Here is a 15,138-nt window from a genome sequence, read left to right as displayed (position 1 = left end):
TATATGCATTTGTTCCCTATGGCATTAAATATGCATATAGGTGCCTCATTTCATCACCGATCCGTTATTCCTCTAAAAATTCCACACAGCCTGCAGCCCCTTTTTAATATTTCATTTGACGACTTTTAAATCTGTCTTAACGTGATGATGGAGTAATTGTTAGCTGTCACCGTAATGATTGAATTATACAACGCCACTAAAGTGGCTGAGACGTTGTAGGCCGCATTCCGCTATTTGTTGAGCTTCAGCGCCAACATGAGCTCCCAAGAAAGGATTTGCCTTTAATGTGCTAAACCGTCCGCCACCTTTCCTCATCCCTTCTTCCCAGCTGGTCACCTCTTTGGCCCGTGCGGCTTCCGCATTTGGGCTGAAGTGAAGCAAACCACAGCGGAGTGGTTTTGTGGATTGACATTTGAACAAGCGAACCTCACCCGTATGGCAATCGCAACGGCGTTTGTTTCACCGGGACCTAACATGAAGTTAAACGCACCATAAAAGACACAAATTAGAATTGTGTCCACTGTTGTTGCTCACAAGATGGAATTCTGAGCTCTTCTGTTCTTTAACGAGCACTTCTTTTCGGTAAGCAGTCGCAAAATCAGATAAGAAACTACGGCAGGAACAAATTGATGATTTCAGTTCAAATAAACATTGTTGTTATTGAAGAGAGAGCTTATGGCCATGCTACCCTGAGAACGCCTGATCTCGTCAGAACTCGGAAGCTACGCGGGTTTGTCCCTGGTTAGTACTTGGATGGGAGACCGCCTGGGAATACCAGGTGCTGTAAGCTTCTCTCCCCGGCTAGAATACAGAGGTGTTGCGTCAGGCAGGGCATACGGCGTAAAAACCAAACAAATATGACTTCATCTGATCTGACACGCTGTGGGGACCCCCAACGGGACAAGCCGAAAGGAAACGAAGAAGAAGTCATTGACGAGAGGATGTTATGTTTCTTTTGATAGGATTTGTGGCTCTCTTGGGGTGTTTTGCCCGCCACAGGACATTGAGCCACCTTGCCAGTTGTGGGCACCCCTACTCGCCTTTGGCTGTCTCTACATTTTGTGTGCCACTCAAGGTTAAAAGAATCCCGAATGGCTGTTTAACATCATTCCCTCATGACTTAAATAATCTATCGACTGCATTTCTCGCCAGTGTTCGCGGTGTAGAATGTGAGCCTGCAGAAATAATGCACACAGAATCTGTAACCTTTAGAAGTGTATTTCAATTTCTGAGCTCCTCTTGCCTATCTGGTTCAGTATTCCAGCTGTTATCTTTCAACAGCAGACCTTTAAGTCGCCGCGCTGCTGTAATACTCCTTTAAAGTAGCCGAGGTAAATGATTTGAATTGCGTTACCGTGAGGATCCACGGGCATGCAGCTTTTTGCTGGGATTCATTTCGAAGCCACTCGGAGCACTCGCAACTGCGAGTAACAATGTGCTTGCCGAGCTCCACGCTGAATATACCTCTGACCCAGACAGAGCGAAGGGAGATTTATGAAATCCACATGTTTAATACATTTCATTTTGTCCGAGGGATTTGTATTGCTTACCACAGTATTTTAGGTGCGAAACATTCTGTGTAGTCACAGCTTGTATTGTCTGATGAGAATAAACCCCCGTCCTGCTCCGGCTGCCGAAGATTTGTTTTCTACTGCCTCCCTTTCTTCACGCACATCCGCCGCGTATTTGCTCACATATCGAATTTTGTTGCGCCGAGGTGTCGGGGGTACACACCCTTAATCTTTAATGCATAATCCCCTGAAAATCCGCCGCATAAATGAAAAAGATAACCCTGCTATCAACGCGCTGACAGAATATAAGATAGCTCAGGTAATTTAATAAAGGATTGGCGCTGGCCCCGGCGCGATATGGTGTGTGACCTCTATGTATTCATTGTGTAATACAGATCCCAAGCATGGAGACGAGTAGCTCTTCCTAGTCCACCAACCCATGCAGAGTCTGTGGTGTCAAACAGAATGCAGCATATGGATTAAAGACCAGTGAGCGTAGTCTGTGAAATATTTGCTTTCCCAAAGTGTTGACACAGAAGAAAAAGAAAAAAAAAAAAAAAAAAAGGGGAAGCGAGCCTGCGCTTTCCCGTGGTAATCAGGTACAAGTTATCACGGTGAAGTGTTTGCCTTCCTAATGGTGTTTCCATTTAGCCTCAGTCTGTGTCATCGGCTTCCCATTTGGAGTGCGGGCAGGGAGAAGCTGCTAACTGCCGGCCTGCCGAGGCTCGCTGCGTAATCCATCTGCGTTTGTTACGCTCGTGGGAATCAACAACAACAAAAAAGACAAACCGATGAAGAGAGCGAGCGAGAAGGCTCCGGTGTAAACATCAGAGGCGTCGTCGTGTGACGCGTTCGGCGGCTGACCGCGAGGAGCCATAAATACCCCTTCCGGGGTGCGCTTGTTTTGCATCCGAAATGCACTTGAGTGTAATGCTGACAGATATAGCTTGTGACGAGCGGTGGTCAGAATGTATGAGCGCGCATTAATGCCGCTGTCAAGTTGCGGTGCCGGAGTGAAAATAAGCGGTTCACCTCTGTTTTCATTCAGCGGCGAGCACGAGACAGCGGCGGCTGCGCCGCTGTATTTATTGACTTGTTTTACTAGGCTGAAACAGGGTGCTTTTAAACGGGCCTGCTCGCTCTTAAGACTCTCCAGACATTTACATTATTCCTGACTGAGTTACACTCACTTATAAAGCAGCACTTCCGTTGGCCCGTTGAAATATACTGTATGCTCCACTTCTACCTCTTCTGCGTTCATACACACTCGTGCACTTTATTGCCGCATGCACCGGTCTAGATATTGTTACACTACGATTGTTACTGCCGTGCCTTGACAGATTTTTTTTTTTTTTTTAGCATGTAATTAAACAGCTTCCCAGATTTAACTTTGAACATAAACAGCAGCAGTTTGGTTTTCACTGCTATATAAAATGGGATTTTTTTTTTTTTTTAACTACAGTGACAAAACAAGAACACTTCTTCTCTGTGTGCGCTGAAGCTGATTCAGTAGTATAAATCTTTGATTTCACGAGGCTCTAAAAATTATCATTCGCTGACTAATCTGCACAACTGCAGTCGGAGATAATGAATGTCGACGCACGAGTCCCGGCCAACGCTGTGATCCTCCACCCGGCCTAAACCTCCAGCGGTATTTACATGGCATTTCATTTGAGAATAAACCTCTTTTCTTTCACACTCTGAAGATATTGAACCCTTTCACGGAGACATCTTCTTAACCAAAGCTTATTAAAAAGATGGACATCAAAGTTGCGACTGCCCATTTATCGTATAGCGCTTTAATTGGCCACCGCAGGCAAAGTACAGCGCCCTCCAAAAATAGGTGTTTGAGCGCTTGGGAGGATGTCTGAAGACCTCTCAGTGGATTCATTGCCAATAAATCCCCTCCAAAGAATGCACAGCCTATTTTTCCTTTCTGGGGGATGGAATTTCACAAAAAAAAAAAAAAAATATATGAAACATAATATGCTGAATTAACCGAACACTTAGGGCCACATTGTTTGATTTCCTTTTGCTGGTGTATTTTCATGGTCACCATATCCCAGTCCTGACCTCCATCTTGACATCTTCAGAGCTTGACATGAGCCAATACACTCTGAAAAGGTCATGCGGTGTGATCACCATGAGCACCACTGAGATTGGATTTTGTTACCTCCGTTACGGGGTTAACCCTTTGTGAGGACAATCAATGCAATACTTGGAAATTCAACATTACCCCAAAAATCTTATCCAGATTTCTTGGAATTAGAGCTATGTACTTAAAGACAATGATCAAATGTTTTCATTCAGTCTTTTTCCTCAAAACCTTCTATGAGTAAATTTTCTTTTACCACCATTTGAGTAATAGGTATAAGGAATACACAAAATCTACTAAACCTAAATGGCACAAGATGGGGATAAGACCCCATTAAAAAGGTGAGCTGGATCCAGGATTTCCTCTTATTTCAAAAGAAGTCCATTTTGTTTCTCGAAAATGCACATTATTATTGGAGGTGGCCGTTGTAGCTGGTTAGCCTCACAGTTCTGAGGACCGGGGTTCAAATCACGCTACCCCCGTGTGGAGTTTGCATGTTCTCTCCGTGCCTGTGTGGCTTTTCTACGGGCACTGTGGTTTCCTCCCAGATCACAAAAACATGCATTCGCTGGAGACTAGATTGCCCTGAGTTGTGATTGTGTGTGTGACTATTGTCTGTCTCCTTGTGCCCTGCAATTGGCTGGCAACTAGTTCGGGGTGTACCCTGCCTCCCGGCCGATGACAACTGGGATTGGCTCCAGTACTCGCGATCTTCGTGAGGATAAGTGGCTCAGAAAATGGATGGATGGATTATTATTGGAATCGGTTCCCAATGACGGCTTTCAGTTTTGTTCGACCTCGAGTTCAATCTGCAACTGTGCGACACATCTGACACCATAGAACAAACTGGTTCAAGTTTCTTACCGTATTCCAGTCAAACGCAACTCAGGCGTGCGGCGAATAATTGTTTTCCACTCACGCGAACAATCAAAACATAAAAACAAAGTCGTTAACTGGCGACATACAGTAACCAAATGGCATCGAGAGCTGGCGTTCTCATTAACCTGTCACCTAATTATCTAGCGCCAATGTGAGTCCTGACAAGCCCCGCCATCTGAACCCTCCACTAGGTTGCGTTGTGTCGTGTCAGCACTTGCCGACCGCACTCAAAAGCGCCATTAGGTGCCCGGGAAGACAAAGGCGTCTTGCAGCAGAGGTTCCCCCCTGCTTGCACGTCCACGGTGTTCGCCCTGTTAATGCCTTCCCTTCCAATTAAATCTGCAACTGTTAATTATTGTAATTATGGGCACAGGCTCCCGGCTCCAGCCCCTCCTTCGCCTCGTGTGGCGACGCAACGGGAGCTGTTGTGTTGCTTCAGCGGCGCCTCATCTCTGCTCCACTGAAGTCCAAGCAGGGGGATTTGATGCAGAGGGGGATTGGGTAGCTCCAGATGACAAGGGTGACGTGAAGGGACTGCACGGTTCGAGTCGGATAACGGCGCGAGCAAGTCACAGCTCACGGCCACACCTCCAGCCTGCATATTTGCTGCTCTGGGGTTCGTGTTTATGAGGCACAAATACAAATACTTCACACGCAGTCAAATGCAATCTGATTCAATATCTGGGTCAAAGTTTCTTCTGCCTATTCCAAATATAATACAGTAATGGTTGGTTTTAAGTGGCACCATATGAGAGGCTTAGGTTTATGTAAGTGTTTATTATTTTGGTTGGTTATAGCAGTCGTTTGTTTGGTATTTAAAAGCTTTTGCTTCAGCTATCTAAACGAGAAGAGCTTCTTCGTATTTGTTTGCTTTGAATCTTCTTCTACTTCTTTCTTAGCGTAATATGAAACTGTATTTTGTCCATCAGTGCGACGGTCGCAAAGGATGTGAAGTGATGTGTTGAGTTTAAGGCGAGCTGAAAAAGAGTGGATGGCAGGCCGGCTGCCTGTTAAGTCTGTGCGTGTCTCAGCATCCTCTTTGGCCTGCTTCTGTCACAAGCTGTTGTTGGCCCGGACCTGATCTGCCCACCCACTCCTTGCGCTGCACTCTGCAGACCTACTTGTAACCTGCAACATCAGGCTCTGGATGATTCCAGAAACAAGGCTGTTGTGAAGGTGCGCGCACACCGAGACACAAGATGTGTTTTCGTCAGCTTTAGCAGTTCTCCCTGAGAAATCGGGCTGCTTCGTAACCTCAGTTGCCTCACAGCAGAGTCCTTAACACGCCAGCGTGCCTAGCAAAGGATTCAGGCTTTACAATTTAGAGCTGAATTCGTTCCTACAAAAGACACTGGGGGAAAGAGCAGCTCCTTCTGCTTCAGGCAATGCAGCCTTTTCGTGAATACACTGCAAAATCTAAATGATGGACTGTCAACTCTCTTGCAGGAATGCCGCTGCAAAGAATAATCTCTCTGGCAGTGGATCATGGTTGGCTGTATGCTACCAATGCCGTTTCTTTGTTTACGCGGCCATGTAGCCTTCACACGCAGACGTGCCAACACGAGCACGCAAAAAATGAAACATGGACCGCGGACAAAATGCTTTGCATAAAATGCAGCACCTTTAAAATGATTGTTTTTCTCTACCTCTAGCATTTAGAATCATTAATTACGGGGTTGGCTTAGCGTCTGGACAAAGTTTTTCTTCCAAATCTTGCACGGTTATCTGTGTGTACAAGACCTGCTGTGTGACCTGGTTTCTTTCAATCTCCATCCTCTAATTAGGAAGCTGCAGAAAGGCTGCAACAAGAGGAGGACTGATTAGTTGCCGTGGGGTATTTCATAAGTGGCTTTCAGTGCCACATTTGCATTATTTGCTTGGGGTCTGAATAACAAATCAGTCTACCTTTGCCGAAAATTGAGGCGAGCAGCTCAAGACCATCAATACATTAAATATACAACAGACAAGAAAGCTATCTAAAAGCTAGAAAATACATAAGAGCGTAATGAAATGAAATATTGTCATATGAGATGTCTGACCGTCTAGCGCTTAACTGTTGCGCTCAAATGCCTGACAGAAATATTCATGCACTTCCTTCCACTTTGGCTCGACAAGAAAGTCTGTGATTCCAGCTCATTCATGTGACAAGCGGAGCTTCGTGTTGAGCCTCCGTGTCGTAGTCGTGTAGGGTCAGTCCGTTTTGTGATCTGTAGCAAAGGTCCAGCGCACTCGCTTGGCCACGGTCCCCCGACCGCCGCACGCGCCCGCCACCATCGGGCCCGGTCAGCCGTCACTGTACCACTTGGCCGTTTGCCCACATCGAGTCTTCGAGAGCTGGAGACAAAAATCACATGTCCAGAAACAGTAAACACACATACACACTTCCACCGAATCACTGAGAGTGACAGTGGCTCTTGTTTGGGCAGGCCTCCGCCATCCTCCTTTGTCATGTCGGGTGTCACCTCACACAAATGTCAGTGCCAGCGCAGGACAGTGATTAATTTGAGTGTGCTTGGCAAAATGTCTTCAAGATATAACTTTGCGCTGTTGTTCCCCATGCTGTGCCCACCACAGCCTTCCCCCGTCTTTACGAGGATGTCACGAGCGTCAAATTTCCCCACCCTCCGCGACTCCGCCAGACATTTGTTGGATGGTTAAAGGCCGGGATTATCATCAAGGCTACCTGACCTGACACGGATCATCTTTTATGACCACTTTTTTGTCAGTCGTCCTCCGAGCTCAGCCCACCGCTAGCCCATTCGCTGCCTGTTTTCTGTGTACTGCGGTTGCGTGATGGGGGAAGTCGTGACCCAGCTCTGGCACTGAGCGGCTCGAACGTTTCACTGTCAGCATGGCTGATTAGCTTATCACTCACTGTGGTGGAAAATACATCATCATTTTAGACAGGGATTCCCCTCTTTGGGTCGCATATACTTCCCTCAATCATTTGACTCTGCAACTAGGCAGCTTGCAAATTTTAGCCATCAATTTCTAAATGTTCTTTTGTTAGGATGACAAGATTTACCTTTCGAAAGCTGCGCTCAATTGTATATACGTTAAATAGTATTGGGACATATCTCTTATCATGCCACATTAGCGGAATGTTATTTGGTTGTAAATGAATCTTAATTTTTGTGCTTTGCAAGAGTTTTTTGACATCGGTCTAGATAGGTCTGTAAGGTCCACGAAGACATGGAATACCCATCAAACGTGTTTGAGATCGTGCGGATCAAAGATTGTCAATCATCCCATATTAGTGTCTTCTTGGTCTGGTAACTCTCATTCATAAAAAAAAAAATAATACCACAAGATCTTGTACGAAGTGTAAGAAAGTTCTTCAAATGGGAAACATTTCTTAGCCGTCGTAGTTTCAAGGAAATATGACTGGCATGAACACATTGAACATGAACACATAGTAGTATGATTTTTAGACAAAGGTTTTATGAGCAATTTTGAAATATATGCATTGTCGCTCACTTACCCGAGACAGTGACACTCAAAATTGCTAATGTGCTTTCGCCTCCCTACTTTGGTATCAGGTATGGTAATTACTCTGCCATTAACATTGGGAATAGTTAATGTGTATTAATGTGTTAATGGAATGTTAATTACTGTACATGCAATAGAGAGCCCGCAGGCAGTCTCTCGGTTTCTTTGTGCCATGTAGATGTAGGCCAAGGTTTACGGGAAAAAAAAAAAAAAAAAAAAAAAGAGTCCTTTCAGAACATCAGTGAAAGCGAATCCTTATGTTTCATTTGTCAGAACAAAAGATTTCCAGTGGTAATTTGATCCCGCTCCCAGCTTCTGGAGCCGAAAGTCACTGATCCAGCCGCCCCGACAAAGAAGATGACGTGAAGTCAAAGGAGACGCGGAACGCAGCAGTGGTGACACTGGCCCCTTTGTGAAATAAATACTGTAAGCTCTCTGTGTTCTCGAGTGTGTTGCTTTGGCAGCGGGTTTTAATAACACGGTGGATTAGAAGCCTTGGATCCTGACTGCCAACCTGGAGTTAAAGCTCACCTTGGATGAAACCCAGTTATAGGCGAGATGCCACGGGTTCCCCCTCCTTCCTCTTCCTCTTCCTCCAACCAGGCGCCTCCCAGCTCGTGCTGTCGACTGTGCACCTTAAAAAGAGATGACCTTTGCAGATATTGACAGAAAATAAATTCTGTTTCGACTGGTTAGCTTTGGGAGACCTTTGTGGATCGATGCAATTAGATGAACGGGGTGCCGATATGCGGCCGGAGGCGTGCACCGAAGGCACGGGCGAGGAGCAGAGCAGGAGGAGGTTCGAGTTACTTGGAATTTGGAGGGATGTCCTACGTTGCAAACGTCACAGGCTGCTGAAATTGGTCTTTTGCACCAAATCTGCATGCAGCAGTATATTTTCCACATATGTTGTCTGCTGTTTGACGGTGCAGAATGAGGTGCAGGACCCCGACGCTGCCCCTTCCCTCCCGAGCCGGCCGCATTAACCCGGCGGGGCTCTGCCTTTATGGCTCTCCTGCTCGCACTTCAGTGATGAGAGTAAACAAGTAGCGGGGCAAAGGTCGTCTGAGCCCACAGAACAACGGACGAGGAAGTGGGAGGTAAAGGAAAGCGGCCCGAGGCAAACCGCGGATCAGTCAGTGATCCAAGCAGGGAGTGATGGACGAGACAACAGACGCGCACCCAAATTTGTTATATGGGATTAAAATGTTGCATTGTATTTGTCTAGCAAATGCCTCACTTACTTGGATCCAACAGTGAAATTTGTAAAAAACAAAGAACCTCCCTAACTGATAGAGATGGATTATTATAGATTCTCATTTTGTCTCATCCACTGTAGAGAAATACACCAGCGTTATTGTTTGAGTGACAAATGAGGCTGATCTCGGCTCTCTTTTCTTTTAACATCATCAAGCGAGTTCTGGTAATTAAAAGAGGCTCGTATCATTGGAGTTGTGTGAAGTAACCAGAACAGCTATGGATTTTTTTTCATTCCGGCGTCACAAGAGTAAACGAGGCGCGCCAAGGTGACAAGGCTCGTGCACGTTCGTTCCCTCGCATGGAGATAAATCCCGCTTTGACTGCGGAGGTGGATTAACACGGGTGCCCAAACTTGTTTTAACACCCATATCGTCAGACGAAAAATGGGCTAAAGATTTGTGCCGGCATGCGGCATTTCAAAATGTGCCCATGGCTTTGCAAGTTTCTATAGAGATTTGTCAACCGCACAGCAAATTAAAGATATTATCTGGCTGGAGTCTATTTGGAGGGAGCCGGGTGATGATGCTGAGTTGAGACAGGGATTCTGCAAATTTAAGCTTCCCAACAAAGAAGCGGAAACTGAGGCACATTACGCTCTTGTTACGCTTCCATTTTTTGCTATTTCTTCCCCATATTTTTGGGAAGTTTCTGTGGTTATATGGAAGTCAGACACATCAGCCTTTCAAACGCGCGTGTTATGAACGACCTGCCGTAACCGATTGTGGCTCAAACACACCTCGCGGACTCCTGCGGGGTCGTCGCTTTCGCAGGGGAGCGGCGTAATCGTTTTTATCCCGCTGATTTCCGAAATAGAAATGGACACGTATGATAAAAATGTCACGGCCACTCCGTGTGTCAGCGGCCTAACAGGATTACATGTCACTTACTAACGTCGGTCTTTGTTTTCCTTCGCTGTGAATGGCCACGTTATTGCGCCCTCCAACTTTGTGGTAATACACGGTGAAAGACAAGTAGGCCATTTACGGTCTGTGATTATTTAGTTTGAATGAAACTAGTGATTTATGTCCATTTGGTTGAAAAGCCCAGTAAATTCCCTCAGCTGCATTTCCGCCGGACACAGCGTGAGTGGAGTAAACGTGACAACTGGGTTTGCCATGGAAATGTACACCGCGTCCCAGAGTTATATTTAATACACCTGACGTGAAAAACGCGCCTAGCTTCTCACGAGCACAGAGGAAAAGTAAAGCCTTCCCTGCTTGACTTGAATCTCAGGGCGAGTGAACACTGGATTAGGAAAATATGAACCGTGATGGCGGACCAACCGCCAGCTTTTAGAGCACGCTGAAATACATCAACATTTGAATCATCTTCATTTGTGTGTGCATAACCTGGAACCCCCCCCCCCCCCATTCATTGTGTGAGAGTTGCGCAGATGCTGTATGATGTGGACGGGGGGTTTAGTGGAGCAAGCGGCATATTGTCCACATGGTTGAGTTGGCTGCGCGAGCCTGATGGAGTCTTGTCCAGCATCTCAATGTCTCCAGCACAAATAAGCACATTCATCCACTCCTCTCACACCATTACACCTCAAAGACTCAAAGCCGGGCCAATCCATGAATAGAGGCAAATTTGTTTCTCGCTGACATTGCGGCTCGACACAACACGGAATCGACGGTGGAGTGGGTACAGATGGTGCGTTGCATTTGTTTTCTTATTAGGTTATTGAAAAGAGGGAAATTATAACTCGAGTTTTCTAAGTGCTGATTCCCGTGAGCGATGCAGAAGGTCAGTTTAAGCCTTCCCTGCTAGTTGACGCAACTAATCTTCTCCATTAGAATCCGGAGGCCAGTCGGATCTTAATGTCGCTGTAATGAGCTGTTCAAAATCCTTGACTTGTGAGAGGAATTATTAGATGAGAAGCAACTCTGCCAATCAGAACTTAGTCACCGCTGAGCCACTTTTGATCAACCGAGGCTAGTTTTGTCTGTTTTGTTTTAATACCACAAAGGCTGGAATTCAAGCTGCATTGCCAACGCGTCCAGGTGTGCACGCACGCTATCTACCGGGTGATTACAACTTACTGACAGACTGCCGGGACAGAGAACAGCAGGGGCTGATTGCGTGAGCAGAATTAATGAATGATGACTTCACAAAACATTTATTGGGCTCTCAATTGTGCTCCTCGGAGAACAATGCTATACAAATCAGGGCTACACATTCATATATTGATAACAAACACAGAACAAGTCGGAAAAAAAACCCAAGTAGGTATAAAGCAGAGCTCCTGAAATTCACTGTGTCAAAAGAGAGACACCGTAGATCTACCTTTCTGTTTAGGATCGCTTCACAAAGTAGAAGTGCCACTTCACAATTGAGCATTTGTCAGTTTATGGATGTTGCTGTCATGTCAAGCTCACCGTACGCAGTGTGCACAGCCGTGTGTAAATAAAAGAACGGGCTTAGACATAGGCGACAGCGACACGCCGCATTCTTCGAAAATGCTGAGTCCTTACCTGCGGGGTAAACATCACACCGGGGCAGACTTTGGAGACGTAATACTTTTAATTGTTCTCAACAGCTCTGTCAGGTTTAATCAGGGTTCAAGTGCAAATGTACTCCATGTCTGAATGTACGTATATTGCTATTTTTCCAATACATGAGCCTATACATGAAAAAAAAAATGTTTATCACAGCAAATGTAGGCTACTTCGGGTAGAACTCTAATTCCTCATACAAATAGACATGTTTCCCATATTTTGGTAACATTATTTAGCTACGCCTAAAGGCCACAACTCAGTAGGGTATGTAAATAAATGTCTGTTGCTGTATGCGAATGTCAGCACACGGCTTCACCTGAGTCCTTCTCTCTTGCACGTCCATGTTCGGCTGCAGGTCTCAGCATCCGGGGGGCCCAGGAGGAGGACCCGCCGGACCCCCAGCTCATGCGTTTAGACAACATGCTGCTGGCAGAGGGCGTGGCGGGACCAGAAAAGGGTGGCGGATCTGCCGCCGCCGCAGCTGCGGCGGCTGCCTCAGGCGGGGCAGCTGACAATTCCATTGAACATTCCGACTACAGAGCCAAGCTCACCCAGATCAGACAGATCTACCACACCGAGTTGGAGAAATACGAACAGGTAACCAGCGTCTCCGTTCTCTCGAGGTTAGGATCTCTTCGACATCAAGATCATGGTTTGGGCTGTTGTGGGGACACAATGGATCTTCTCGAGATAAGCCGATTCATACATGTCAGGGAGTTTAGGCCTTTCTACATTTAGGGAAAAAGTGCTTGCAATTTTTTTTTTCCAGAATACAAAATACACTATGTAGTATTGGAAAAGTTCTTTTTTGATGCAAACTATTTCAAAGTTGTTTGCAATTCCAAAAATGAACTAGTTCAGTTCATAGCTCATAATTCCACATTTTTAACTGAGTTCACAGTCCCAAAAATGAACAACTTCATAGATTTTTTTTTCTTATTTTTTTTTTCCAATACTGACGGGCCATTATCCTCAAAATAGTGACACTTCATTTCCCGATTTTTTTTTTCCCACCCATTCAGTCCACGCCAGTAGCCAGCTGCAGCTTTCATCCTACAATCTCAAAAATATGAAAAAACATGTTGCTTGAAGGGGATTTTATTTAATGAGGAATTAAAACAAAACAGGACTTTTGTCCATGTGAAAAGAAAAATACACAGCACATTATGACAGGAAAGATGGCAAAAAGATGTCAACAACTTTGCATTTCTCACAGCTCTGCCTGTCCATATTAACAAAATTTTTTATCGGGTGTTATATTTTCAAAACAAAATGAACTCCATATTATGATTATGATTATTTCTGATACAACACCCACCCATCCCCCCAACGCACACATTTTATCAACATAGAATACATCCTCTCCCCTTTAAGGAATACCCGTGAATGCACCTCACGCTTGTAAACATTAATGGAATGGGTTGCCAAATACAGTATTCATCCCACGACATATGAATTTTCGTTGACAATATGCTCTGACAGGTTTTGCCCTGGAAGTCCCTCGCTAAACCCTGCCCCTTTTGAAAGAAAATGAAGTTTTGCTTGGAAAACTTTCACAGACACCAGAAAGAACGTTTTCTCGATTACGTTCATCAGGCAGAAATGAACTTGTATGAAGTTCGCCCAAAATATTAATTAGTTCTCGAACTTCCATTCAAAAGACAAAAAAACTTCAATTAGCAAATAGATTAAACTTGCAACTATGTCAGAAAGGCCTTTACCTTCTGTGTATGAGGTCCATGAAGTTCCATATCTGATAAGTTTATTCGATTGTATAACAAATTAAATACTAGCATCCCTGCCTCAGAGCACGAAGACTGTCAAGGCAGTCTTTGTCTTACCTCCATGATCTGTGACGCACGTAAGCAACTAACTACAGCAACCACACTAGGACAAAACACGAAAGTAGCACCTATCCCTAACCCTAAACATAACCATCACGCGAACCCTAATCCTAACCTGAACATTAATCCTACCCAATTGCTAAACGGACCTTTTCGCATATCACGCTCCCTATGTAGAGTATCTTTTTTGTCCTCCCGTTTTTGCCGTAGCTAGCTCTCACAGATGGCCGACCTGTTGCACATTCGCACCCAAGCTAGTTTGTTGACAAATTAGTTAATTGCCAATCACTTTCCTTGACCAAGTGGCTGACACACATGCTCTGGATTCGAGTGCTGCACGTTTGCCTTTCACTATCTTGACTTAATGTATTGCAAAATTAATTTGCAAGTAAAACAGTAACTTTTTTCAGAAAAAGAAAATGTGTGACTGTATGTGTAACAGTAAGTGAACTTTGTGGACTTAAAGTATGATTAGCTCAACTGGCGCTTTGATACTTTCATTAAACACAGAAACATTAAGCTTAAAAAATAAAAATAAAAATAGATGCTGTGGCAGTAATGCTTCATCCAGCCAGAGAGGTAAATTAGACATAATTTACTCTTGTTAAGTGGTGGAGGTGGGTTTAAAGGGGCATGCACCACTTTGCCGAGACTGAATGCATCTTTCTTAGGGGTATTTCCAGGTTTTAATTATCTTAATGTAAATACTTAACGAATTTTACTCAGAGTAATGAGCTAAAGTGTGCACTACATAAATGGCTTATTCTAATTAATCATGTATGAAGTACTGATTTAACGGAAAGCTGTTTAAATTCACTCTGCATTAGGCCAAAGCCAAATTGCAAATTGGCATTTATATTCATACATGACTTCACCTATGATGTGAAAGTAATATATAAACACCGTACTCGGTCGACGCTTTTAACGAGACCAGCTTGCATCAAATGAACCTATATGAAAAATGTGCGCAGTTGTCGAGGAGCATTCAAATGGCTTTTGGGCCTTCCAATGCGCTCACGAGCGTGATGTGTACAAATCTGATTATTTTCCTTTTGTCCGCATTTATATTCGACAGGCGTGTAACGAATTCACCACCCACGTGATGAACCTGCTGCGAGAACAATCTCGTACGCGGCCCATCTCGCCCAAGGAGATCGAGCGCATGGTGGGAATCATCCACCGGAAGTTCAGCTCCATCCAAATGCAGCTGAAACAGAGCACCTGCGAAGCTGTCATGATCCTGCGCTCCAGATTCCTTGATGCCAGGTCAGTGCATGTTATTCGCGAGCGTATTGCCACCCATATGGCCAAACCCAGTGGGCAAGATCTTTTTTTCAAGATGTTTTTGTACATTACTTTTTATTTTAACTGAACTACTATACAGAAAAGAAATGCATAGTGCCGAAGCGTTCTGCAGTCTCGCACCCAAAAACAATTCAGAACATTCTGGGTTGTAAAAAGCATGACCGAGAATAATGCTCAAAAGTAAAAAGAAAAAAAAAGATAGAATTATTCACAGTCTTCCTTCCAGAAGGGCATTTATTGTCTATTTGTTTGATTAT

At 44.8% G+C, this 15,138-nt stretch overlaps 1 protein-coding gene and 1 pseudogene across 9 annotated transcripts in view; both read left to right on the top strand.

Moving 5' to 3' along the window:
* Positions 1–15,138, top strand: part of pbx3b (pre-B-cell leukemia homeobox 3b) — a 66,025-nt gene that overhangs the window by 38,107 nt on the left and 12,780 nt on the right. For all 9 annotated transcript variants that reach the window (XM_061817261.1, XM_061817260.1, XM_061817257.1 and 6 more), the window contains exons 3-4: positions 12,088–12,329; positions 14,652–14,842. In XM_061817261.1, the coding sequence (XP_061673245.1) occupies positions 12,088–12,329; positions 14,652–14,842 (433 nt within the window). The remainder of the gene's footprint in view (positions 1–12,087; positions 12,330–14,651; positions 14,843–15,138) is intronic.
* Positions 672–790, top strand: LOC133500087 (5S ribosomal RNA; annotated as a pseudogene).

The sequence above is a fragment of the Syngnathoides biaculeatus genome, chromosome 4, assembly GCF_019802595.1.
Source record: "Syngnathoides biaculeatus isolate LvHL_M chromosome 4, ASM1980259v1, whole genome shotgun sequence".
NCBI classification, from domain to species: domain Eukaryota; kingdom Metazoa; phylum Chordata; class Actinopteri; order Syngnathiformes; family Syngnathidae; genus Syngnathoides; species Syngnathoides biaculeatus.
This window is presented reverse-complemented; position numbering and strand designations above follow the sequence as displayed.